Raw genomic sequence first — 27,748 nt, 5'->3', positions numbered from 1 at the left:
TCTAGAGTTGCAAATTGCAGCTATAGGTCCATGTGTATTCCAGCCCTATATGCATATTCTAATACAAACTTCTTAAAACTTCCCAAGGATAATATGAGCATCAAAGCAATATTTATAGATACTTCGTTTTTCCTTTTATTTTTTTAAATAGCCGATCTATTAGCTCACAACGTGTTGCGGAGGCGACACGTTGTGAGCTAATAGATCGGCTATTTGTTTAACATACGACACGTCGTACGGCGAAGCATACGTCAGGCTTCCCTTTTGTTTTTAGCCGAGGCGACGTACACAGAGTCAAGACAGGTAGTGTACACTACCCGACTTTACGATAATAAGGGACAGTATGTCGGGACACGCTGTTGTCATGTTGATAAGCTTCATGTTGTGCAGCAGCAGTGCCAGTCCGCAATGCTTTGCACTCCTCCCAAAACCTGTACCCGTAAAAAGTCTGTGGCCGGCCCGGTTGCTGTGAGAGACCGCATCGCACACCAGCAACTTGCTCCAGCACTCCAGTGTTGTTTTCGTCGACTAAAACTAAGACGAAAAATGTTCGTCGACTACCTTTTTCCACTGAAGAAAACTATGCTATGGTGACTAAAACTAAGACTAAATATACTGACAATTTCGTCAACAAATAAAAACTAGACTAAATTGTTAGGAAGGGACTCTAGTGGACAAGAGATCCAGTATAAGTCATTTTACACTTGGTTGCATGCTGAAAATAGGCGATCTACAAGCGCACAACGCGTCACAGCGCAACGCGTTGTGCGCTTGTAGATTGTGTAAAAACACTCATTACGACGGCATCAAGACCCGCCAAAATACATTTTAGTCGACTAAAGAGTGCAAAGCATCCAAAGCATGACCTTTTTACAACTTTAACTTTAACATCTGAAACGGAGAAGCCGAACCATTTTATGTCAGGTTTTCTCAGTAGTAAAGTAGTAGCTACTAGCTACTTTGAGTGCCAGTCAGTGGGCCACAGAATTTACTAGTATTCTGGCCATAATAATCATTCTGGGCGGCCCCGGCTGTTGGTACGCAGAAGCGCTTCCCGGCGCTTGATTGACAGCGCATAATGAATTTTGACGACGCATGCGCACTGGCGCACCACTTATGTGCAGCCCTGATTATGTTATACTTTAGCTATTGAAAATTAGCAGATCTACAAGCTCATAGCGATCTACAACAACTCATTGAAACCCCCCCTCCCTGTCTGTCTGTCTGTCTGTCTGTCTGTCTGTCCAGTGTCTCAACAGGGTGCTAAATGGTAACATTAACATGCACGGCCACAACAGTCTTTGTTCCAGAACATTCCAGCGTCGTGCAGCCACATCGCCCCATTCTGCACGTCGCTCACACTAGAATCAGAATATGACAGGCACAATGAGCACATTTAACCCGTTTAGGCCTGATGACGAATCTACAAATGCCTTCTAAGTCACGACAGTTTTCTGAAAAACCTCATGTTTCTATGTCGTTCTCAAACATTTTCATGTCAAGGACCCCCAGAATTATATGTAATTGGCCGCGTACCCCCATCAGAAAATATTATGTTCCAGGGACCCCACCCCCAGAAGCAAAGATTTGAGTTAAAAACGTTCGCTCTGAAAGAATATTTTCCAACTTTGTGACTCATTTTCACGATTTTTTCATGAGCCCATTCTGTAACAATCTATATATTTCAGGCACATTTTCACGATTTTACAAAAATAGCAGGTCTAGTGCTTGTAGATCTGCTATTTTTCAGTAGCTAAAATATAAATAACATAATGCTTTAAAACACCAGAGAGGGTTTCCCGCCCAGAATGGGTTAACGGCTGGAAAGTGAGATTCATATTCATGTCCCAAGTTCTTCTAGTCGGGACGATGGGAGCTATAAATATTCGCCACAGCCCTCGTGCGTAATGGTCACGCCGGCTCACGCATAATGACACCTTCCTTCTCTCTCTAGTGCCGCTCACGCAATGATTTGTATAAAAACCTAAGAATCGGTGGCGAATGTTGGAACCTGAAAAACCTTCAGATCAGACACATTAAGCCATTCTGAACGGGAACCCATTTCGGTGTTATAGCATAATGTTATGCTTTAGCTATTGAAAAATAGCAGATCTACAAGCTCATAGCGCGCCACCGAGTGGCGCGCTATGAGCTTGTAGGTCTGCTATTTTTGAAAAAATCGAAGAACGACTGACATTTTTTAGAATCTGATCTCAGGTCAGAATGGGTTAATCAGACCAGTGTGTGTCCAGTGGAAACCTCGTATGAATCTGATCTCAGGTCAGAATGGGTTATAATCAGACCAGTGTGTGTCCAGTGGAAACCTCGTATGAATCTGATCTCAGGTCAGAATGGGTTAAAAAGCACACGCCCCCTTAATGCCTGTGCCTGTTTGAGCAGCTTTGCGAGGACAATGAACGCAGAATAGGAGAGAAAGAAATACCGGATAATAATGTGGCTGCGATTCAAAGCCAACCTGGAGCTGTTGGTGTAAAGTAACAGAGTACATTTACTTTTCTGTACTTAAGTACATTACTTTACATAACTTTACTAGACTTATTTTCAAATTTCTGTACTTTTACTTCTACTGAATATCAGGCATATATAAGGCAAATGTTGTACTTTTACACCACTACAGTTATGTGAAAACATCGTTACTTTGTCGATTTTATTACAAAACGGACTTTAACCATCTTCTGCATAAAGAGTACATTTACTTTTGATACTTTTAATACATTTTGATGCCATTTCCTGATGACTGATGACGATTTCCCTTTCCTTTTTTACATTACATTACAGTATTAATACTTTTACTTAAATTAGGTCATTTCTGTCGGCGACCAGAGAAAATAAGTCTAGTAAAGTAAAAAAAAATACCTCAAACTTGGTCCTTTATTGGTGCAAAACAGTACCTAGTCTGCAGTACTCCTATTGGCCTGTGGGTGGTGCAACAGCACAGGCTCTATTTTGGTAGCTGATTACAATGGGGACCTGCTGTGAGGATTTCATTTTCATGTCAGTTTCAGTCAGATTCAGTTTGATTTAAAAAAAAATAAAAAAAATACAAGTTTACGCTCTCATTTGGTTATTGGAATAGCTTGTGTTTGTGCTTGTGTGTGTTTAGCTAGACACCAGCTTTTAAAGAAATACATAAAATGAATACAAAGCACGACTGCGTGAAGTAAGAATAATCTGTGTGTCAGGCTGACTTTTAACATGTTCTACAGAGGCCTTCTGTGTATCTGTTTTGTGGTTGTCGTCATGTTTTTATTTCTGCTCATTCCTGTCGCTGCCTATGTGCTCAGGTCCTCGTCCGTCCGTCTGTCTGTCTGTCTGTCTGTCTGTCTGTCTGTCTGTCTGTCTGTCTGTCTGTCTGTCTGTCTGGCAGCCCAACGGCTCTAGGACGTTCAGCTCCACTAAACTGTTCTGCCATGATTTTCCGCCGGTTATGCATCAGTGCTGCAGTCTCATCTCACACACCCCCCCCCCCCCCCTCTCTTACAATACTGCACTGTGGAATAATGAACCCTGTTTGTGTCTGGCTGGCTGTGTCACTGTGTGTGTGTGTGTGTGAGTGCATGAGTGCGTGCGTGCGTGGCTGCATGCGCGTAGCCGCCGTGTTTTCCATGATTGCTGCATTTGACAACAAAGCCACGGGGAGCCTCGGCGAAGCACACTGCGGTCCAGGTTTAATTTCCTCCGTCAAGATGGAGCGATAAGGCAGAACAAATGTACTGTGTGTTACTGGCGGGGAACCACCGCTTCCCCGTGGCCGCCTCCCACTTCGCCCACCCCCACCCCCCCCTCTCTACCTGTCATCAACCGGAGGTTCACCTTCCGTTGTTTTCTCCTCCATGTCGTGTCGTCGTTCTGAAGCTGTTTGCGTCGCGTCGTGTTGCCCAAAGTTACGGCTGCAGCAGAGTAATCAAGAGTTGTGACACGCTTTGATCTCGCCGCAAAGCTATAGTTAGTGGGCTATAGTTAGTGGGCTATAGTTCCACACATTCCACACATTGTTCCTATGGCTGGAACTATCCCATTGAGACAAAGCGGGTGCCTATGGGCTATAGTTCCACACATTGCTCCTATGGCTGGAACTATCCCATTGAGACAAAGCGGGTGCCTATGGGCTATAGTTCCACACATTGCTCCTATGGCTGGAACTATCCCATTGAGACAAAGCGGGTGCCTATGGGCTATAGTTCCACACATTGCTCCTATGGCTGGAACTATCCCATTGAGACAAAGCGGGTGCCTATGGGCTATAGTTCCACACATTGCTCCTATGGCTGGAACTATCCCATTGAGACAAAGCGGGTGCCTATGGGCTATAGTTCCACACATTGCTCCTATGGCTGGAACTATCCCATTGAGACAAAGCGGGTGCCTATGGGCTATAGTTCCACACATTGCTCCTATGGCTGGAACTATCCCATTGAGACAAAGCGGGTGCCTATGGGCTATAGTTCCACACATTGCTCCTATGGCTGGAACTATCCCATTGAGACAAAGCGGGTGCCTATGGGCTATAGTTCCACACATTGCTCCTATGGCTGGAACTATCCCATTGAGACAAAGCGGGTGCCTATGGGCTATAGTTCCACACATTGCTCCTATGGCTGGAACTATCCCATTGAGACAAAGCGGGTGCCCTATGGGCTATAATTCCACACATTGCTCCTATGGCTGGAACTATCCCATTGAGATAGAATGAGAACTTCGGCATTCCCATTGTTACAATGGGAGCCAACTGGAGTGTCATTACTCTCTTACTATAGATTACTCTGGGCTGCAGTTAAGAGACGCCAGAGCCTTAAGATATAGACATAGTTACGCAAACTGTGTTCTCACTTCATGAGGCTTCAGTCCAATGGCGGCTCTCCTATGTGGACTTCTATTGAGAATGGGGGGCAACAAATAGTCCTGGACCGGAAGTATAGGCAGAAATGGATTGGACTCAGGGCAACAACAGCCCAGCTTTAATGATGTTAAATCCCTTTATTTTAGATTGTTTTGTAGTAATAGTAAAACAAACCCTGGAAAAAGGTTCGTTTCAGTTTTGTCCCCTCAGCCCTTCGCGGCATTAAACAAACTGCCCCGCCGATAGGATGGTTTCTGTACACAGTGGGGAACTCATGTTTTTTGTTGTATTGTCTTGGTGTTATGTTGTTTCTGTACTATGTGCTGCTTTTGGTTGTTGGTGTTGAACAGACCTGTGAAGATAAATATCCTTCGGGACAATAAAGATTATTATTATTAACATAAACATTAAAGAGACTTTAGTTGTTTACTGTACAATACTTTAAAACAGTTGTCATGTTGCACACACATGCTTAAAATAGCTCTTGTTTGCGCCGCCCCTCGTTGAAAACAATGTATTTCCAACTCCATCTTGTCTCAGTTCAGGCTGCATGAACAGCGCTTTAGCGCTCGGTTTCTGCCCCCTCAATGTCCTAAACTCTTCTATTAGATGTGACGCATTGTTTATTTTTGTATTCTTTTTACCAGCTGGTCAATATTAGCTTGCCATAGTTCCGACCGGGTAGTACACACTGGAGATCATTTTCTGCTACTGGTTGCCAAGCCTGCATATTTCCAGCCTAACGTGGATTCATTCACAGTTGCTTTGCCTGGTTTGGTTTTTGGAGGCTACTTAGCTTATTTCTGTCACGACAGTTGCCACCACTGGCAACAAACCCATAACATCCCATCGCCTGCGCGGCATGGCTAGTCGAGCAGTTCTGATTGGCTGCCTCGTCTCCAGCCATGTTGCCTCAGGATTCTTTAGGGTCACTAATTTGAGCATAACAGCGGAGCGCAGCTAAATAAGTGGCATAACGTCAGCAGCAGACCCACAGATAATAATAATGCAGCTGGTAATTAAGTGATATAACCCATTCTGAACGGGAACCCATTTTGGTGTCGGCATCATGTCATGCTTTAGCTATTGAAAAATAGCAGATCTACAAGCTCATAGCGCGCCACCGAGTGGCGCGCTACGAGCTTGTAGGTCTGCTATTTTTGAAAAATCGAAGAACGACACATTTTTATAATCTGATCTCAGGTCAGAATGGGTTCATCAGACCAGTGTGTGTCCAGTGGAAACCTCGTATGAATCTGATCTCAGGTCAGAATGGGTTAATCAATTTGGGCTTGTTTTTTTCTTTCTTTTCTTTTTAGGAAATTGACGAGGCCTGCAAGCGGATCAAGCGAGAGATCGATGACCTGGGCCCGGATGCGGGCGACATCAAGATCATCCCTCTCTACTCCACGCTGCCTCCTCAGCAGCAGCAACGCATCTTTGAACCTCCGCCGCCCGCCAAACCCAGCGGCGCCATCGGACGGAAGGTATGGATGGATGGATGGATGGATGCCCCACTTGGCTATGAATGAAAACACTCTTTAACAGTTCTACTGCTTATCGTTGCTTTACCCCGCATTTTAATCAAATATACTACGCTGCCGATATTGTTTTATTACCTTTTAGAGAGCATACGCTGAAGTATTTGGTGCTTTTGATCCGTGAAAATCCGGCGAAAAATGGTCCGTCCGTTTGTTATGCTCGGCAGCAACCAGCCAGCGGCCATGATGGTTGTAGTCCAGACAAACCCCCCCCCCCCCCGTCCACTTGCTTTAGCTTCAATTTCCCAGAAGCCCTAGGAGCCCAGCGCATGGGTTGATTTCCTTTTTTTTTTTTATATATTTTTTATCCCACGATTTTGTAACCCATTTTTCACCCCTGTGCCAATCATCTAATGTGATCCTGGGCTCTACACACCCTCCGCCAACCTGGGGAGAGCAACGGACTTAACTCATGCTCCCTTCATGCCTGAGTGTCCAAGTTGCTCCTTTACACCTGACAGGGGGGAGTTTCCCTGGTTGGACGTAGCGCGTGGAAGGAACACGTTATTCCAACCAGTTCCTTTCCCCTCCTAATGGGTTGATTTCCTGTTTCGTCATCATAACATGAAGGTCTCGTCACCAGGTCCGCGGCAAAGACGGAGTTTCATTTAAATTATTAAACGCATAAAACAAAGGTGGTTGGGTGAGCTGGAAGAGACGAGTTGAGAGGGAGCGAATAGCGACGTATGAACTTAAGGGTGTTGAAAACATTTTTTTCCCTTTTTTACCCCCCGGTCTCTCCCAGCTTTGACGCAGAACTGACTCATACAACATATGCTGCCTTTGTCAGCATGCGAGTCCCGACTCCCTGCTCTAAATTATAACTGGGGTATTATTACTCACACACACACACACACACACACGCTCGCTCTGAGGCTAAGGAGAAGGCACTGCATTCACACACAGTAGGGTTTTTTTGTATCTCTCCAGTACTGGCTTTTGGCGCAGCAGCCCCGCGCTCTGAAGCCACTTTTGAAGAGTAGGCCACAATCCATGGACTTCTCATCAACTCCAGTCTGATTTATACTGCATACTTGGCTGTGTGAGTGTGTCCGTGTTGCGCACGGGAAATGGCAAGCAGAGCTACAAGCTCTTAACTTTTGTGTGTATGTATGTATGTGTGTATGTATGGTCTTATGCCACCGTTTGTAGATTGGCTAATTTCGGTGGCACGTGGAAATGTAGGAGTTGCGGCATTACATCTTTTTGACTCTGTTCCGCAGGTGAAAATGGCAGATCTACATGCTTTGCAAGGCTTTGTGAGCTTGTAGATCGGCTATTTTCAACAAAAAATAAATCCTCTTTCATACATCATTTTACAACTTGGCCAATGTTTGACCAGTTTTTATAGTATAGTTTGATTACTTTTGCTAATGGTCTTTTTTTTTTTGAGTGGTGCAGCCACTCCAAGGAACAGCAATGTCCGTGTTCACCTATGTGTTCACCTACCTATGTGACGTCAATGAGCACCGGTATATGACGATGAACTACCAGTAGGGGCGCTGTTGTAGCAAGAAACAGAGAGAGGGATAGTGCTGCCACTATTGCCTGCTAATGAGAGAGAGAGAGAGAGAGAGAGGTGTGATGGGGCGGGGAGTTGCACCACTCAGTTCACACGGGTGTGATTTTTTAGGTATTAAAAGGGTCTTCACTGTTATCTGGGGACGCATGTGGCGACCCCCTTGTGGGTCCCCGGACCCACAGGTTGAGAACCACTAAAGTTCACCCTAAATAACCAAAGTGAAAACGTCCTTGTTGTTTGTTTAGTGTTCGTCTTTCACCTCCACTCTGCTGTCAGACGACGGCCAAAGAGCAGAGAGGGAACAACAATCCCCCGTTATCGTTACTGACACATGGACTCGTCTGGCTTTTTGTCTGACGACATCTATTCAGATGGTCTCATCACCCACGCTAGTGGCACCACCTGGCGCTGCCATTCAGCTGGGCTGGCTGGCACGGGGATCAGATAGAATATCAGAGGACCAGACCGTCCCTTCTCTTCTCTTCCCTTCCCCGCCAACTGAATTAGCCCATTTAGACCTGAGGACGATTCTTACGAAATGTCTTCTAAAATCCTGACAGTTTTCTGAAAACATTGTGTTTCTGTTGTCAGTGGTTCTCAAACAAATAAATATATGTTTTTCCCGGAAGCAAAGATTTGAGTTAAAAACGTTCAGCTCTGAAAGAATATATATTCAAAGATTTGCTATTCAAAAATAGCAGACCTACAAGCTCGTAGCGCGCCACTCGGTGCCGCGCTATGAGCTTGTAGATCTGCTATTTTCCAATAGCTAAAGCATAACATAATGCTTAAAACAACCAAAAGGGGTTCCCGTCCAGAATGAGTTAGAAAACATTCACCGCAAACAATCTGATGCAGGTGATTTGATGAACGACCACGACCGACCGCCGCCACCGGCCTCCCTGTGATCAGGCTGTCGTCAGGGCAGGGGTGTTTTTGGCAGCAATTTTCTATTTTAGTTTTTAGTCATAGTCTCTTGACTAGCTTTCACTTAGTTTTAGTCACATTTTAGTCAGCTGGAATGTGTTGGTGTTGGTTTAGTCGACTAAATCTGTATTTTGGCGGGCCTTGATGTCGTAATGACTGTTTTGACTGCTGAAAGCGCTGCGACACGTTGTGAGCTTGTAGATCGTATATTTTCAGCATGCAACCAAGTGTAAAAAGACTTATACTGGATCTCTTGTCCACTAGTCCCTTCCTAACATTTTTGTCTAGTTTTCATTGTCGGTATACTTAGTTTTAGTCTTCATAGCTTAGGTTCAGAGTTGGGGTCCGTTACTCATAAAAGTAAGGCACTACATATTACTTTTGAAAAAAGTAATGCCTTACATTACTTTATTACTCCCTGGAGAAAGTAACTAGTTACATTACTCGTTACATTACTTTTGCGTTACTCCATAAAATCGCCTGAGATGCATTGTCAAATAATTTGCACTGAACTGCCACACAACAATATAATATTTAGTTTGGGGTCTGTGAGGCCAAATCTCATCAAATGGTGGTCCATGGCTAAAATGCAGAATACATACTGGACCTTGATATGAAAATGGTTGAAAACCACTGTACCACGTGGTTCTAGGCAAATATTAGCTTTCCCAACAATATATATTCAAATAAAATAATGAGACTGAGATAAATCAGTAGACTATAATTATGTTCACAGTGCTTTAGGATCCCTTTCTTTATGATGTGGAGTCCCCTGCTCCATTGCTCATTAAATGTAGTTTTTCATTTCGGCATATTTCGTTTATTTATCTCTACATTAACTAACTAGTGATTGTGAGAGCACACGTTCTACAACAAACAAACAGACCCTCCCATTGGCAGTGTTGCCAGGTTTTAGAAGAGAAACAAGCAGCCATGTCTATGAAAACAGCCCAAAAGAAGCCTGACTGGGCTATCATAAAACAAGCCCAAAGTCGCTTGTAATAAGCGGACATGGCAACACCCCAACGCCTGCTCTGTCTCTGTGACAGTGGGGAGACTGGGAGCTTTCTGTGCAGCGGAAAAGTGCTACGGAGATTTTAATAACAGAGACGACTTAAATGACAGTTATGACACAAGCACTGTAGGCTATATCACAAAAAAACGGACAATGATGTGTCCGGCCAGAGGTTGAGTTGGGAGGAGGAAAGGTGGGTCTAAAACCGGACGTCTGGCCACCCTACGAGTCCACGACAGTAACGAAAAATGCTGTGCTGCTGATGATCTGACACCGGTTTGACATGTTCTAGTCCGTACTGCGTACTGCGTTGCCAGCGCACCATTAGTGTTCATGTTCAACTCATCTCCGTTGTGTGCATTATTCTCTAAAGCAACACTGCTGAAAGCAGCCACATGACGCAAGTAGCGAGTAACGGCAGCGCTAAAGCGACCAGTAACTGTAGTGTGATTATCAATTTTGGAGGAGTAGTGTCGTTATATTACTCGCTACCGACCAAAGTAGTGTCGTTACAGTAACGATATTTTCCGTTACTCGTTACACCCAACTCTGCTTAGGTTACATTTGCTTTCCAATAGTTTTTGTCAGTGGAAAAAGGTAGTCGACGTCCATATCCTGTGGGGAACATTAGCCAAAATTGGCAAATCTACAAGCTTGTGCGTGTGTAGATGTGTCTCTTTATTCTTGAGTGGTGCAACCACTCCAAGGAACAGCAATGTCTGTGTTCACCTGACGTTAATGTGACTATGAGCACCAGTATGACTGGGTACCAGTAGGGGCGCTGTTGTGCCAGAAATGGAGAGAGAGAGATAGTGCTGCACTGTTGCCTGCTAATGAGAGAGGGAGAGGAGAGGGGAGTTGCACGACTCAGTTCACACAGGTGTGATTTTTCTGGAAGAAGAGGTTTGTAGATGTGGGGGAAAAAAGTGGTCCAAGTACTGTGCCAACTAAAGTCCAGTTTACTAGGCCTAGAGGGTTCTTATGTGGTTTATGTCCACCACCCACCGTCTACCACTGGGTCTCCCTCCCCTCCCTGCTTGTGATGTATCGTTTCATCCCAACCAGCTGTCTCTGTGAGTGTGTGTGTGTGTGTGTGTGTGTCTCTGTGAGTGTGTGTGTGTGTGTGTGTGTGTACTACACACACGCTCGGCATTCTCACCGGCTTGATTATTCCGAAGCCAGAGATGGGGATCTTTTTCCAAAGTTCAAACATCATCCCTCCTGTGTTTGCCTGTACGGTTCAAAGCCGTGTGGACATGAAAGACGGTGCGTGGTTACACACACACACACACACACACACACACACACACACACACAGGGACGACTGCCTTGAGTATTACTCGTCCCCAGGAGACGGCGAGGTCCTCGTAGATTGAGCTACAGTGGTCCGGTTTATAGTAGAGTTGTCCCAATACCATTTATTTTCATTTACTTTAGAGTACAAGTACTTAACTTTTAGTACTTGCCGATAGCGATTGTTGATCTACGATCTACACTTGTCAGTTGTCAGTTATGCTTGTAGATCGTCTGTATTTTGCTGATTTGCTGCAGTGTTTGTTGGGTCAGACTTGTTGTTGGAGCAAGTCATTCGTTGCATTCGTTCAGCCTATAGTGTCAATTGGATGTTTTGGTACTCTGGTCAAAGTTTCGGGGGCCGGTTCCGAGTACCGAGTACTTGAGGTTGGTATCGGCCCCAAGTCTCTGATTTTATAGAACTTGGGCTTTCGTTTGCTTTCTGTTTCTCCACACAGTAATGCCGGCAGTGCGAACCTCCATCTGGTGACATTGTGGAACAGCTTTTGGGGTAGCGATTGTGTTGAAAGTTAGTTTAAATGACCCTGACTTGAGATATGTACAGTGTATGTTGCGATTCTACAAATGTCTTCTTACCTTAAACTTACCTTTCTGGTATGCGGTCAGGCTTAGGCTTGGCTCAGGGAAGAGGACGCCCCTGCCATGCATAGTCCTCCATGGCACCGTTGGACGGTGCGACAAAGAAAGCAGGAAGACCATCCTTCTGTATTAAATAATTCTAAATCCTGACAGTTTTCTGAAAACATCATGTTTCTATGTCAGTCGTTCTCAAACTACTTCATGTCAAGGACCCCTAGAATTATCTGTAAGTGGCCGCCGACCCCCCATCTGACAATATGTTGTCCCAGAGATCTCCGGAAGCACAGATTTGAGTTAAAAACCTTCACTCTGAAAGAATATATATTCAAAGATTTGCACCACATTTAAAAAAAAATAGCAGACCTACAAGCTCATAGCGCGGCACTCGGTGCCGCGCTATGAGCTTGTAGATCTGCTATATTCCAATAGCTAAAGTATAACACAATGCTTAAAACACCAAAAGGGGTTCCCGCCCAGAATGAGTTAGAAAACATGTGTATGTTGCCCAGCCAAGCCAGATAATGCCAGATTTATACTTGTTGCACGACCTCCGTGTTGCACACAGAAAACAGCAGGTCTGTAAAGCTCACGACGCATTGCCGTGCGACGCAATTGTGAGCTTGTAGATCTCAGATCTAGCTATTTTCTGTGTGCTGCAAAAGCTGGCATGCAACAACTATAGTATAAATCACCCTTTTAACCCATTCTGACCTGAGATCAGATTCAAACGAGGTTTCCACTAGACACACACTGGTCTGATTAACCCATTCTGACCTGAGATCAGATTCTAAAAAAATGTCAGTCGTTTTTTCAGTCGATTTTTCAAAAATAGCAGACCTACAAGCTCGTAGCGCGCCACTCGGTGGCGCGCTATGAGCTTGTAGATCTGCTATTTTTCAATAGCTAAAGCATAACATGATGCCAACACCGAAACGGGTTCCCGGACAGAATGGGTTAAAAGGAAGGGCCGTGAAATAATCCGCCTGCAAACTGCTGCTACGCATGCTAACGACTGCATTAAGCATCCGTCAATTATCATAACGCGCTCATTCGTCATCTCTCCATTTCTCCCTGAAAAAGCCACTGATCTCCCGTTTTTGAACAGTTTAACCCATTTAGACCTGAGGACGATTCTTTAAAAAAAAAGGGTTTTAAATCCTGACAGTTTTCTGAAAAACCTCATGTTTCTGTCAGTCGTTCTCAAACTTGTTCATGTCAAAGAGCCCCAAAATTTGGCCCACAGACCCCCCATCTGAAAATATGTTGTTCCAGGATGCCCCCCAGATAAGCAAAGATTTTAGTTAAAAATGTTCGCTCTGAAAGAACATATATTCAAAGATTTGAGTTAAAAATGTTCGCTCTGAAAGAACATATATTCAAAGATTTGAGTTAAAAATGTTCGCTCTGAAATGAACATATATTCAAAGATTTGAGTTAAAAATGTTCGCTCTGAAATGAACATATATTCAAAGATTTGAGTTAAAAATGTTCGCTCTGAAATGAACATATATTCAAAGATTTGAGTTAAAAATGTTCGCTCTGAAAGAACATAGAATATATTCAAAGATTTGCGCCTCATTTTCACGGGGTTTTAAAAAAATGGCAGATATACAAGCTCGTATAGCTCGAGCCTGTAGATCTGCCAAAGCATAACATAATGCTTTATTTATAAACCACCAAAAAGAGGGTTTCCCGCCCGAAATGGTTTAATGATTCAGAGGCAAAGCTGCAATTCACTGTAATTACTAACCCATTCTGAACGGGAACCCATTTTGGTGTTGGCATCATGTTATGCTTTAGGTATTGAAAAATAGCAGATCTACAAGCTCATAGCGCGCCACCGAGTGGCGCGCTACGAGCTTGTAGGTCTGCTATTTTTGAAAAATCGAAGAACGACTGACATTTTTAGAATCTGATCTCAGGTCAGAATGGGTTAATCAGACCAGTGTGTGTCCAGTGGAAACCTCGTATGAATCTGGTCTCAGGTCAGAATGGGCTAACAAAGACTATAATCCGTGCTCTGTCTCTTACCGGCGCATCCTAGATTGTCCCTGACAAATGGGCTTTGTTCGCCGGCCTGGGTTTGTTTTGCGGCATTCGCACGTTTTTTAAGATGCTGGCCCCCAAATGTCAGCGCTGGACGGACCCCCCCCCCCTCCCCTCCCTCCCTCCCGCTATCCATTTCAATGAGAAGGCCTAATGCGGACTGTTGGAGTCATGCTCTCCATTTTTACCAATCAGAGGAGGAGGCTTTATTTGTCAACAAGATGTCTTTTCCCCAGTGGGGTCGCCGCTGAAAGATGGCCTGTGTTAGCCATAGTGCCAAGCCCCCGCCGCGCACACACACACACACACACACACACACACACACACACACACGCACACACAACCCCCCCCCCCCACCCCATCCCGATTGGTTAACCCATTTTCACCTGAGATCAGAGTCTAAAAATGTCTTCTACGTCCTGACACTTTTCTAAAAGTGAGTCGTTCTTCGATTTTTCAAAAAATATCAGACCTACAAAGCTCGTAGCGCGCCACTCGGTGGCGCGCTATGACCTTGTAGATCTGCTATTTTTCAATAGCTATAAAGCATAACATAATGCTATAACACCAAAAAGGGGTTCCCGCCCAGAATGGGTTAATAACCCTGAAATAACGTGCAGAGATGATGCTCTAATGACATTACTGATGAAGACGGTTATACTACACCGACAGACAGACTGCAAGGAGCCAAGCCAGTTGCTTTGGTCGCTGTGATAATGGCCTCCTCGGCCCAGCCCGGCCCGGCCCCTGCATATTATGCCTTCAGAATCCATGCGGCTCAATGTGATTGTGATGAAATGTGAGAGAGGGTCCAACATGGTGTCCATCAGGGGCATCATCATCAACTTGACCCCTGGCATACAACAGGGACAGTGGCAACTTCTTCTTCAATAGGAGAGAGGTCAGACATGGGCGTTGCGTTCTGTGCCATCTTCTACTCCTCGTGGGCAAATTGTTGGCTCGACTTAAACCATTTAGGCCTGATGTCGAAATTTAAAAAAATGTCTTCAAAATCCTGACAGTTTTCTGAAAAACCTTATGTTTCTGTATCGGGTGGCGCTCAATATTTCATGTCAATCTGAAAATATGTTGTTCCAGGGACCTCCCCCCAGAAGCAAAGATTTGAGTTAAAATGTTCACTCTGTAATAATATATATATTCAAAGATTTGCACCTACATTTTCCACGATTAAAATAGCAGACCTACAAGTTCATAGCGCGGCACTCGGTGCCGTGCTATGAGCTTGTAGATCTGCTATTTTTAAATAGCTAAAGTATAACATAATCCTTTAAAACACCAAAAGGGTGTTCCTCCCGGCCAAAATGGGTTAGCGGTGTCTGTTGTGAGACATCACAGCCAGGCCTATCTTTATTTTGTTTTGGTTTTGGCCGGCGGTCACTTAGCTTCCAGACTGCAACAGCGTGGCTCATTGACTGCACAAAGATGTGTTGATTCCCCACACACACACACACACACACACACACACACACACACACACACACACACACACACACCTATGTGCCACTGGGTGTAGCTAATGGCCTTCAACCAAGCCAAGCAGTTGGCTTTGGTTAAATTCCAATGTTGACCAGGCTGATTTCTTGTTTTTTTTTATAGTCCATGCAATATATTTGAAATCTTCCAATATGAGAGAGATCGTGTTTAAAATTCATCACATGATGAAAGAGGCTTGTTCCAAGTATTATAGAGCATGGCAGACAGATGCAAAAAAAATGGAAAAAAAAGAAATGAAAATGTGGCCCAAATGTTTGAATATATTCTTTCAGAGCGAACATTTTTAACTCAAATCTTTGCTTCTGGGGGAGGGGGGTTTCCTGGAACAACATATTTTCAGATGGGGGTCGGTGGCCAAATACATATAATTTTTGGGGTCCTTGACATGAAATAGTTTGAGAACCACTGACATACGTAGAAACATGAGTTTTTTTTCTAGAAAACTGTCATGATTTAAAAGAACATTTTGTAGAACGGTCGTCAGGGTCTTAATGTGTTAAACATTATGCTCTGAAGTCACTCTGAATAAAATATAGCAAACGGTAAACGGGTCATTAATGCCGAATGTCATTCCCTCAGTTAACCTCTGACTCTTTGCATCCGACTCTGGGCCTAAGTTACTCTGCATCTGACTCTGGGCCTAAGTTACTCTGCATCTGACTCTGGGCCTAAGTTACTCTGCATCTGACTCTGGGCCTAAGTTACTCTGCATCTGACTCTGGGCCTAAGTTACTCTGCATCTGACTCTGGGCCTAAGTTACTCTGCATCTGACTCTGGGCCTAAGTTACTCCTCTGTTGTTGAGACTGGCGTCGTGAGGCCTCGCCTGCTGAGCTGCCCGGGGAGCGTTGTGCCCGCGCTGAGCGCTGGCATCAGAGTTGGCAAGCCTGAAACCAGCACCCTCTCTCTCTGTACTTCTCAGCCAATCACAGTGATTGGGGGTGGAACATTTTGTTCGGAATATAACACTATGGGTGCTATCTGTGCGCCACCAATCACCTCACGCCTGAACTTATTCGCCATTTTTTTTACTATTTCAAATGGTGAGAGAAAGTAGTGTAACTTAGTGCCTGATTTTGTCCATAGCTCTTAGGCTTTTTATCGATTTTTACAAAGTCACACAACTTGAAATAATGTTGGATCAGAGCTACAGTGAGATAGTCGGTAAAGTACGGATCTCATAATCGCTGAAGAATGAGTTGACACTACAGATGTTAGACTGTGATTTTACTGAAAATGAGCATTCCTGCTTTGCAAACCTTATTAAATAAACAAAAAAACTGCAGAAACATAAAGTTAAGTTGTGCTATGCTGTATGTATCTCAAGCCTTAAGAATCGAGTTCCACAGCATTTATATCTTGCTCAGTCTGAGGAGATTCTATTCTATCACATTCTGCTCTCCCCTGAGAAAGAAAGAAATACAGAAATGATGTAGAAAGCCACACAAGCCGCACCATCTTCAGAGTTCCAATCTCATGCCAGTCCTTTTTGCCATCCCTTCATTTTTCTGCATGAATAAAAAGGGAGGATGGTTGGGGTTTTTTTGATGGTTGAATTACAAGAGGTCAAGGGCTGAATAAGGTGTGGGGGGGGAGAGGGCCATCCTTGGCATTAATAACTAAACAGTCAGGCATTCTCAGGCTGGGGGAAAAAATCCTCGCTTAACCCGTTCAGACCTGACGCCGATTCTACGAAATGTGTACGACAGTTTTCTGGAAACAAAACACTGTTTCTATGTCAGTTGGTGCTCAACCTTTTTCATGTCAAAGACCCCCAGAATTATCTGTATTTGGCCGCCGACCCCCCCATCTGAAAATATGTTGTTCCAGGGACCCAGAAGCAAAGATGTGCGTTAAAAAAATAAAAAACGTTCACTCTGAAAGAATATATATTCAAAGATATTTGGGGCCACATTTTCACGACTTTTCAAAAAAATAGCAGACCTACAAGCTCGTAAGTGCTGCGCTATGAGCTTGTAGATCTGCTATTTTTCAATAGCTAAAAGCATAACATAATGCTTTAAATAAAACACCAACAGGGTGGGTTCTCCCGTCCAGAATGGGTTAAAAGGTGGGATTTAAAAGTCCCTATGGGGGCTCAGCGCTTCAAGGCGACCCCAAGAGGCGCTGAGGCTACAAAGGCCAGTGTTCTGAATGGGTTCCGTTGGACCATGTATGATCAGCCAAGACTACAGAAGCCTTGGGTTTTCACTTCCAAAATGTTTAACCCATTCTGATCGGGAACCCATTTTGGTGTTATAGCATCATGTTATGCTTTAGCTATTGAAAAATAGCAGATCTACAAGCTCATAGCGCGCCACCGAGTGGCGCGCTACGAGCTTGTAGGTCTGCTATTTTTTGAAAAATCGAAGAACGACTGACATTTTTTTAGAATCTGATCTCAGGTCAGAATGGGTTAATCAGACCAGTGTGTGTCCAGTGGAAACCTCGTATGAATCTGATCTCAGGTCAGAATGGGTTAATCATCACGAGTGCACTGAGGAAACCGGGGAGGAGGCTACCAACAGGCTGGCACATTTTTAGATTTTTTTTTAACACGAGACGCTCTCTTCTCCCGGAAACAAAATGCGTGCTCAACATTTCTTGCGCGGATCCGTTTCCCCCCCCCTCTCTAAACCCCTCCCTCCCTCCCTCCCTCCCTCCCTCCCTCCCTCCTGTGTGAGGGCGAAGTCCCTCTGATATTTTTATTTCTTTTGTAACCGCCTATAACTTCTTCCTGTCTTTTGCAATTAATGAATGAGCAAGTCAAAGATTGTAAAAGTGCAGTGAGGCATTTTTCATCCGGCCTTATATTTGAAAGAATATAATATAAACGCTAGGCGTAGTTGGGAGCGGCAGTTCCCACAACAGTGGTCTGTGACGCGTGATTGTGAATCCCACCAACACCGTTCTAGGGTAGACCCGCCTCACCATGTGTCTGATTGGCTCCCGGGTAGGCCGTTCGGGTTAGGTTTAGGGGGGGTGCATACTTAGTTCAGACTAGTCATTGGTCAGACATGGGTTAAGGTTAGGTTTAGGTGTGCTGCCCCGTGGGAGGTTAGGGTTAGGGTGAGGGTTTGAGATTGCCACTGGCTCATTAGGGCTCATTGTCAAAGTTGGAAAGTAACTGTTAGGTGCCAGGAGGACCATACCATAATAACTCAACACAAGGCAGTTCAAAAGTTTACCAAAGGTTTATTTAAAACTGAAATCAGGCATAGAAATGTGTGTGAATGTAGTGAACTTATTCATTGCCTGTTTTGGTGTTCAGTACTCAGCACTGCGATAGATAGATAATGGCCCACCCAGCGGCCATCCCCAGCTGTCTTCACTCCTCCTCTCCTCTCCTCTCCTCTCCTCTCCTCTCCTCTGACAGAGAGAGAGAGAGAGAGAGAGTCGAGACCCAATGGGGTGATGTGACTCATTTGATTTCGTTGCTCCCATTCAGCTGTCATTTCTCATAGACAGCCTTTGCTGTGGGATAATTGTAATAGAAAGGGATCTGGGATCTGGGAGAGATGTGTGAGAACGCGAGGCTCCGCAACGCGTCTGCATCACTTCTACAAACCCCAAAGGCTTTTCATTTCAACTTTTTTTTCTCTCTCTTCTTCCCCAACCCTCTTCTCTCTCCTTTTGCAGTATTTGTCTGTGCCCTATTAACCCATTAAGGCCTGACATCGAAATATAAAAAAAAAGTCTCCTGAAAGAATATATATTCAAAGATTTGTGCCGCATTTTCACGGTTTAAAAAAAATAGCAGACCTACAAGCTCGTAGATCTGCTATTTTTCAATAGCTAAAGTATAACATAATGCTTAGTTAAAACACCGAAAGGGGTTCCCATTTAGACCTGAAGACGATTCTACAAATGTCTTCTAAATCATGACAGTTTCCTGAGAAAACCCCATGTTTCTATGTCAGTCTTTCTCAAACATTTTCATGACAAGGAGCCCCCAGAATTATATGTAATTAGGCCGCAATGTTCCAGGGACCCCCCACCCCCCCCCAGAAGCAAAGATTTGAGTTAAAAACGTTCGCTCTGAAAGAATATATATTCAAAGATTTGCGCCACATTTTTTGTGATCTTTCAAAAATATCAGATCTACAAGCTCGTAGTGCGGCACTCTGTGTCGCGCTACCAGCTTATGCATATTCAAGCATATGAGCTTGTAGATCTGCTATTTTTCAATAGCTAAAGTATAACATAATGCTTTAAAACACCAAAAAAGGGGTTTCCGCCCAGAATGGATTAAATTTGATAGAAAATAAATGTTACAGCCAGCCCTGCTGCTTTGATCAGCCCCGTGTACCACCCTGACAGCTTGAGGAATTGTCCCCCCCCCCCTCCCCCTTACACATACACACACTCACTCACTCATGTACACACACAAACACGCACGCACGTGCGCGCACGTTTTTTTACCCAACATCGCAGCACACACGCTGCGTTGCAACACAGCACGGCACCCCCTCTCTCTCTGCCTGCCTTCTCAAAGCTCTCTGTATTACCATGTGTTGCTGTTTGGTGGTTGAATGTCTGTCTGTTCAAGCCGAGCAGTAATGTAATGTGTGTCAAGAAAAAAAATAACAGAATGAAAATAAATTTGCAAACAACTCTAGCCTCTCCTTTTTGAAGCCTGACACGGAACACGAGCCACACGGCTCTCTCACCAGGCAGTCGCCAGTCCTCGAGTGGGATTGGTTGTGACATACCCCCCCCCCCCCCCCCCAACGCATGCACGCACGCATGCACGCACGCACGCTGTCACTGAAGCAGTCTTCCCAGCGGCTTCATTATAATATATGATATGGGCTCTTTCCGACTGTGAAGGGTAGAACCCAGAACCTTCCCTTCCATAACCCGGAACCTTCCGTAAAACCGGTGAAGTTCTGACTTTGGTTTATTAGTTCCATGTTTGTTATAACCGGAACAAATCCTGAAGAATGTGGGGCGGGGGTACTTAAAACTCATTCTCTGCCAATGACGACTTTTTTTCATAAGCCCACACCGCCAAAGATGACTTTTGTTTTTTAGTTTTTGAGTGGTGCAACCGCCTATGTGACGCATGAGTATGTACCAGTAGGGGCCAGTAGGGGGCGCCAGAAACAGCGAGACAGTGTTGAGAGAGAGAGAGAGGGGGTGTTGTTTAACGTGATTATTGCCACGACAGTGATGCGGTAGGGGAACGAGACAAAGTCGAGTTCCGCAAGCATCACTGAAGCAGATCGCAAAAGCAATTTGGATGAATTGCAGTCACTGGATGGTATTGCAACTCTTAAGATTCATCCCATTATAAAAAAAAAAAAGATCTAGTGTTGCAAATTGTGGCTAGAAATGACGATACTGACTCCACAATATTGCATTGTTTCCACAATTCCTTAGAATATCTAAGCCTCATATCCACAACATCAATATAATGGATATATTTCCCATCCCCTGTATGACATTTTCCCAACTATTGTTTATAATATTCATTTCAAAGCGTGACGGCACTGTTTTGAGGGGTTGGTTTGGCGTGTTTTGAACACGTGCCACATTCCATCCGTATACAGTGTGTTTCCGTGTGGTGGTGTTGGAAGTGCAGGAGTTGCCACGTGATTCTAACCCATTTAGACCTGAGGACGATTATACAAATCATGACCGTTTTCTGAAAAAACCCTCATGTTTCTATGTCAGTGGTTCTCTAACATTTTCATGTCAAGGACCCCCAAATATATATATGTATTTGGCCGCCGACCCCCCATCTCAAAATCTGTAGTTCCAGGGACCCCCCAGAAGCAAAGATTTGAGTTAAAAAACATTCGCTCTGAAAGAATATATATTCAAAGATCTGCGCCGCATTTTCACGATTTTTCGGTGCCGCGCTATGAGCTTGTAGATCTGCTGTTTTTCAATACCTAAATCATAACAACTCTTAAAACACCAAAAAAAGGGTGTTCCCCGTTCCCGTCCAGAATGTGCTATAAACCAACCTCTTCGTCCAGCCTGGTGCTGCTCCGCCACCCCCCCCCCCCCCCCCCCGCCGTCTTCCCCAGGCGGGACGTCTCTCTGAATCCTGCTGTTCTCATTGGACGTCTCTCTGTCTGAATCCTGCTGTTCTCATTTCCTACAGGTCGTCGTGTCGACCAACATCGCAGAGACCTCCCTGACCATTGACGGCGTGGTGTTCGTAATTGATCCCGGATTTGCCAAGCAAAAGGTTAGCCTCCCCCCTCCCCAACCCCCCCAACACACACACACACACACACACACACACACACACACACACACACACACACACACACACCCCCCTCCATGCCTCTCTTTTATCTGCTGCGATCATCTGCTTCTGGTTGCCTGAGAATCCCCAGATAACCCATTCTGAACGGGAACCCATTTTGGTATTAGCATCATGTTATGCTTTAACTATTGAAAAATAGCAGATCTACAAGCTCGTAGCGCGCCACCGAGTGGCGCGCTACGAGCTTGTAGGTCTGCTATTTTTGAAAAATCGAAGAACGACTGACATTTTTTTAAATCTGATCTCAGGTCAGAATGGGTTAATCAGACCAGTGTGTGTCCAGCGGAAAACCTCGTATGAATCTGATCTCGGGTCAGAATGGGATAAACACACAGTGCTGCTCTAACCCACCTGACAGCAGCAGAGATGGAAAAAAGACCGCTATTTATTCCGCTGACATTTCTGCAGGCTGCGGCCGAGTCATACACCCATGGCTCAATCAGGGATGAGGCATGCGTGTGCGTCGTGTGCACACACGTGTGTGTGTGTGTGTGTGTGTGTGCACGCGTGTGTGTGTGTGCGTGCATGCATGCAATGTCTCTGCTGGCTACCATCTATGTATCATTATTGCGTTGGTGTGTGTGTACATTGATTTTGTTTTTGTTTTTACCCCCCCTCGTGCGTTGTGTATTCAAATGGAATGAACAACGTGCCCCTGACGAGCTCTGGGACTTGAACCAAATTTAGCCTGGAAATATAGTCTTCTAAATCATGACAATTTTCTGAAAAACCTCATGTTTCTGTATCAGTGGTTCTCAATATTTCATATTGTCAAGGACCCCAAACAATTATATGTAATTGGCCGCCGACCACCATCTGAAAATATGTTGTTCCAGGGACCTAACAGAAGCAAAGATTTGAGTTAAAAACGTTTGCTCTGAAAGAATATATATTCAAAGATTTGTGCCACATTTAAGATTTAAAAAAAAAAAAAATGCAGATTTTAGCTATTGAAAAATAGCAGATCTACAGTGCCGCGCTACGAGCTTGTAGATCTAATATTTTTCAATAGCTAAAATATAACATAATGCTTAAATATTTTGCCTCCAGGTCTACAACCCGCGCATCAGAGTGGAGTCCCTGTTGGTGACGGCCATCAGCAAAGCGTCAGCGCAGCAGAGGGCAGGACGTGCCGGGAGGACGCGCCCGGGGAAGTGCTTCCGTCTCTACACGGAGAAGGCCTACAAGACGGAAATGCAGGTGGGTGACAGCCATCACCTGAAACATGACCCAGTCAGGTGAAACATGACTGGGCATGTTTCACGATTTTGTAAACCATTTTTCACCCCCGTGTCAATTATCTTTTGATCCTGGGCTCTACACACCCTCCACCAACCTAGTCCCCATATATGGGGGACAAGGGGAGACCAACCTAGTCCCCATATATGGGGGACAAGGGGAGACCAACCGGAGACCAACCTAGTCCCCATATATGGGGGACAAGGGGAGAGCAACCTAGTCCCCATAATTATATGGGGGACAAGGAGAGAGCAACGGACTTGAACTCATGCTTCCTTCATGCCTGAGTTGTCCAAGTTGCTCCTTTACACCTGACAGGGGGGAGTTTCCCTGGTTGGACGTAGCGTTCCAACCAGTTCCTTTCCCCTCCATCAGGCACCCCGGCTGGCCAGGGGGAGGCAGTCGATATTAATAATAATAATAAATGCGAATGCAACACATTATTATGAGCTTGTAGATTGGCTATTTTTGTAAAAAAAAAAAAAGAACACCAAAGTACGAGGAAGAAAATGAAGGCTCAAGTGACACCATTTTAAGTGACACCAGGCAATTCACAGGTCCATAGAGTTGAGCCATAAAAAGCGTGCATGGCCGTTTATGTTATACAATATCTCTCCACAAGCTGTAATTCAGCTGAGTGACTGTAGTGTTCCTGAGTGCTCCGGTTCCCCCACACACACACTGCCCAGCCAGCCACACACACACACACACACACACACACACACACGCACACACACACACACACGGCCACACACACACACACGGCCACACACACACACACACACGGCCACACACACACACGGCCCCTTTCTCATAACCTGCACGGCAACACTAGACACCCTGTGACAAATGAACCTGTGGCAGCCAGGTCCTACGCTTTTTAACAGGCTAATTTTTTCATGTCACGCTGAATGGCAATGGGGATCTTTTTTTAAGCGAGTTAAATAGCCCTTCAAACGCCCTAGACTTCCCCTGTCTGTGTTCGCGTTAACGTGAGTGACACCTGAGGAGATAATGGGCTCTCTGACTAATTCATTTTGATTTGTTCCCTCCCCGGGTCGTTCCCCCCCCTCCCTTCACCCGGGGGCGGCGGGCGGTGGCTCAGTGGGTAGAGTGGCCGGATGGTATAACCGCAAGGTCGCCATGGTTCGAACCCTGTGGGCTCCCCCAGAGTTAGTGTCAAAGTGTCCTTGAGCAAGACACTGAACCCCTAATTGCTCCTGATGTGCTTGCATGGTTTCCGCCGCCATCGGTGTGTGAATGTGTGTGTGCGAATGGGTGAATGTAATTCATCCATCCATCTTCAACCGCTTATCCGTAGTCGGGTCGCGGGGGCAACAGCTCCACCAGAGAGCTCCAGACTTCCCTCTCCAGAGCAACATTAGTGACTTCCTCCTGGTGGATTCAGAGACGTTCCAAGGCCAGTGAGTCGATGTGTTTCCTCCAACTGCGCCTTGGTTCTGCCCCGGGGTCTCCTCCCAGTGGGACGTGGTCCTTGGTCTGCCCCCCGGGGGTCTCCTCCCAGTGGGACGTGATCCTTGGTCTGTCCCTAGGGAGGCGCCCGAGAGGCATCCTAACCAGATGCCCGAACCACCTCAGCTGACTCCTTTGAATGGCCTTGGATAAAAGCTCTATATGAATGCACCATTTACCATCTCCCCCTCCTCCCCCTCCTCTTATCTCCCCCCCCCAACACCAGGACAACACGTACCCAGAGATCCTGAGGTCCAACCTGGGCTCGGTGGTTCTGCAGCTCAAGAAACTGGGCATAGATGACCTGGTGCACTTTGACTTCATGGACCCTCCAGGTGGGCTTTCCTTAACTTTTTTCCCACGATTTTGCAACGCAGTTTTTTCACTCTGTGCCAATTATCGAATGTAATCCTGGGGGCGCTACACTTCCTCTGCCAACCTGGGGAGAGCAGCAGACTGACCTCATGCTTCCTTCTATGCATGAGGAGTCCAAGCTGCTTCTTTTCACCTGACAGGGGGGAGTTTCCCTGGTTGGACGTAGCGTGTGGAAGGAACACGTTATTTCCGACCAGTTCCTTTCCCCTCCATCAGGCGCCCCCGGCTGGCCAGGGGGAGGTAGTTGCTACCCTACGGGACACGTGGAGAACATGCAAAGTCCACACTTTCCACAATAACTCTTGTTGATTAAGATCTCTTCATTAAGATCACGCTGGATTAAACGAGACTAAGACGCGTTAGTTCTCAATCGCTAAGATTGATTTCTGTCATCTTTGAAAGATTATTAGAAGAGTTATTAGAATGGGATCAAGACTAGCAGAATACGTGAGGTTCTACTGCTTAAACCATTTAGCCCTGGTGGTGTAGCCTTTTATTTTCCTTCAGAGTAAAAGCAGCTATATCTTCCCAACACCCCGAGCTTCTATTTTGAAAGAAATCCCAGCCGCTGATTGTGTTAAGAACCCCATATGTTCCAGTACGAGAGTTCAGCTTAAAAACTAACAGATGCAATTTAGTTTTTCACATTTGTGAGTATTCTCTCCCCTGATACTAAAAAACCAAAGACTTCTTTGAACTGGATCCCAGGAGAGATACCGTTAATTTGAATTAACCCATTTTGACCTGAGATCAGATTCTAAAAAATGTCTTCTACATCCTGACAGTTTTCTGAAAAAGCCTATGTTTCTATGCCAGTCGCTCTTCCATTTTTCAAAAATAGCAGACCTACAAGCTCGTAGCGCGCCACTCGGTGGCGCGCTACGAGCTTGTAGATCTGCTATTTTTCAATAGCTAAAGCATAACGTAATGCTAACACCAAAAGGCGTTCTCCCGCCCAGACTGGTTTAAGCAAAAAACACCAACTTTAAACATTGCTAGCCTTGGTTTGGATAATGGTGTCTCTCTCTCCTTTATGAATAAAAATGCAGTCTTGCCGTTACAAGGCGGCGCTGTGAAGTCTACAAATCCCTCATTCAACCGTACTGTAGTTGTTTGATGAATAATATCAAATGTGGGTCCGCTGGGATGTCACCAGGGAGCTGGAGAAAAATGCATGAGTGAAGATAAAATGATGTTGGCATACAGCAAACACTGCATACCGAATGTTAACCCATTCTGGGCCGGGAACCCCTTTTTGCTGTTTTAATTAAAGCTTTAGGTTGTACTTTAGCTGTTGAAAAATAGCAGATTTACAAGCTCATAGCGTGAGTGCCGTGCTATGAACTTGTAGGTCTGCTATTTTTGAAAAATCGTGAAAATGCGTCACAAATCTTTGAATATATATTATTTGACAGCGAATGTTTTTAACTTAAATCTTTTGCTTCTGAGGGGGTTCCTGGAATAACATATTTTCAGATGGGGGCTCGGTGGTCGATTACTATTAGAATTTTCGCGGTCCTTGACATGAAATATTGAGCACCACTGATACAGAAACATGAGGTATTTAAGAAAACTGGATTTAGAAGACATTTTAAAAAAATGTCTACGTCAGGCCAAAATGGGTTAAGGGACTTGATGATAATGGCAGTGAAAGATGAAGACAACGCAGCACAGGGTTCTTATTTCACCAAACACGCACGCAGCCACGCATATATATATATATATATATATATATATATATATATATATATATACACTTTTCGGTTCAGTCTATATTGCTGCTTTCTTACACAGCGGGGATGAAAGTCTGTAAGTTGTAGCAGGGAGTCACTTCTTCTTCTGGCCAGTCGGTCGATGTATGTACATCTTCTCCTTCTTCTTGTCACATTCACTCCCTTTATTCCATTCTGACCTGAGATCAGATTCTAAAAATGTCTTCTATACATCCTGAAAAAATCCTGGAAAAAGCTATGTTTATATGTCAGTCGTTCTTCGAATTAAAAAAAAATAGCAGACCTACAAGCTCGTAGCGCGCCACTCGGTGGCGCGCTATGAGCTTGTAGATCTGCTATTTTTCAATAGCTAAAGCATAACATAATGCTAAAAGGGGTTCCCGCCGAAAATGGGTTATTCCCTGTTCATCTGCACCGGGCTGGAGCCTGGCCAAGAAGCATAGGGTGCTCTGTCTCCTTTCCCAAAGTCACACACAGACAGACAGACACAGCTGTAGCACCGTCTAGTCTAGCACGCCGTCTAGCACGCCATGGGTTTAGCTACTCTTCCTCCCCCTCCTTCCTATAGCCTCCCTTCAGTCCTTCCTTTTCCAGTCTTAACCCATTTAGGACGGTGTCGAAAAATGTAAAAAAAAAAATGTCTTCACGTTCTGCCAGTTTTCTGAACTACCTCATGTTTCTGTATCAGTGGTGCTCAATATTTCAAAATGTGTGTAATTGGCTACCGACCCCCATCTGAAAATATGTTGTTCCAGGGACCCCCCCCCCCCCCCCCAGAAGCAAAGAGTTAAAAAACGTTCGCTCTGAAAGAATATATATTCAAAGATTTGCGCCACATTTTCCAGATTTTTCAAAAAATAGCAGACCTAGCACATGGTGCCGCTCTACCAGCTTGTAGATCTGCTATTTTTCAACAGCTAAAGCATGACATAATGCTTAAATAAAACACCTAAAGGTGGTTCCCGCCCAGAATGGCTTAACCTCCCCCTCCTCCACTCCACTCCTTTTTCTGTCCGTAATATAGTTTTCATCTCACCTCTGAGATTAAACCCATCTCTCCCCATCCGCTGTGGCAAACGCCATTTTGACAATGAAATTGGTTACATCAATAGCAGGCGCTATCACCGCGGCTATTGCCTTCCCTTTATATTCCTCCAGTGAAACGTGACTGACCCCCCCCCCCCCCCCCCCACACACACCCCCACCCCTCCCACATCGCTACCACTCCCCCCCCCCCCCCCCCCCCCCCCCCCCCCCCCCACACACACACCCCCCCCCCTTCCACATCGCTACCACCCCCCCACACACACACACTTGTATTGGCCAATA

The 27,748-nt window shown here is 45.1% G+C and overlaps 1 protein-coding gene across 3 annotated transcripts in view; it reads left to right on the top strand.

Annotated features, from left to right (window-relative positions):
* Positions 1 to 27,748, top strand: part of dhx15 (DEAH (Asp-Glu-Ala-His) box helicase 15) — a 61,580-nt gene that overhangs the window by 16,450 nt on the left and 17,382 nt on the right. For all 3 annotated transcript variants that reach the window (XM_080792466.1, XM_080792465.1, XM_080792464.1), the window contains exons 6-9: positions 6,181 to 6,348; positions 21,432 to 21,518; positions 22,650 to 22,799; positions 24,538 to 24,646. In XM_080792466.1, the coding sequence (XP_080648592.1) occupies positions 6,181 to 6,348; positions 21,432 to 21,518; positions 22,650 to 22,799; positions 24,538 to 24,646 (514 nt within the window). The remainder of the gene's footprint in view (positions 1 to 6,180; positions 6,349 to 21,431; positions 21,519 to 22,649; positions 22,800 to 24,537; positions 24,647 to 27,748) is intronic.

This window comes from Protomyctophum bolini (assembly GCF_963924005.1).
Source record: "Protomyctophum bolini genome assembly, chromosome: 20".
NCBI lineage: Eukaryota > Metazoa > Chordata > Actinopteri > Myctophiformes > Myctophidae > Protomyctophum > Protomyctophum bolini.
The sequence above is the reverse complement of the archived record's forward strand: the minus strand, read 5'-3'. Positions and strand labels throughout refer to the sequence as shown.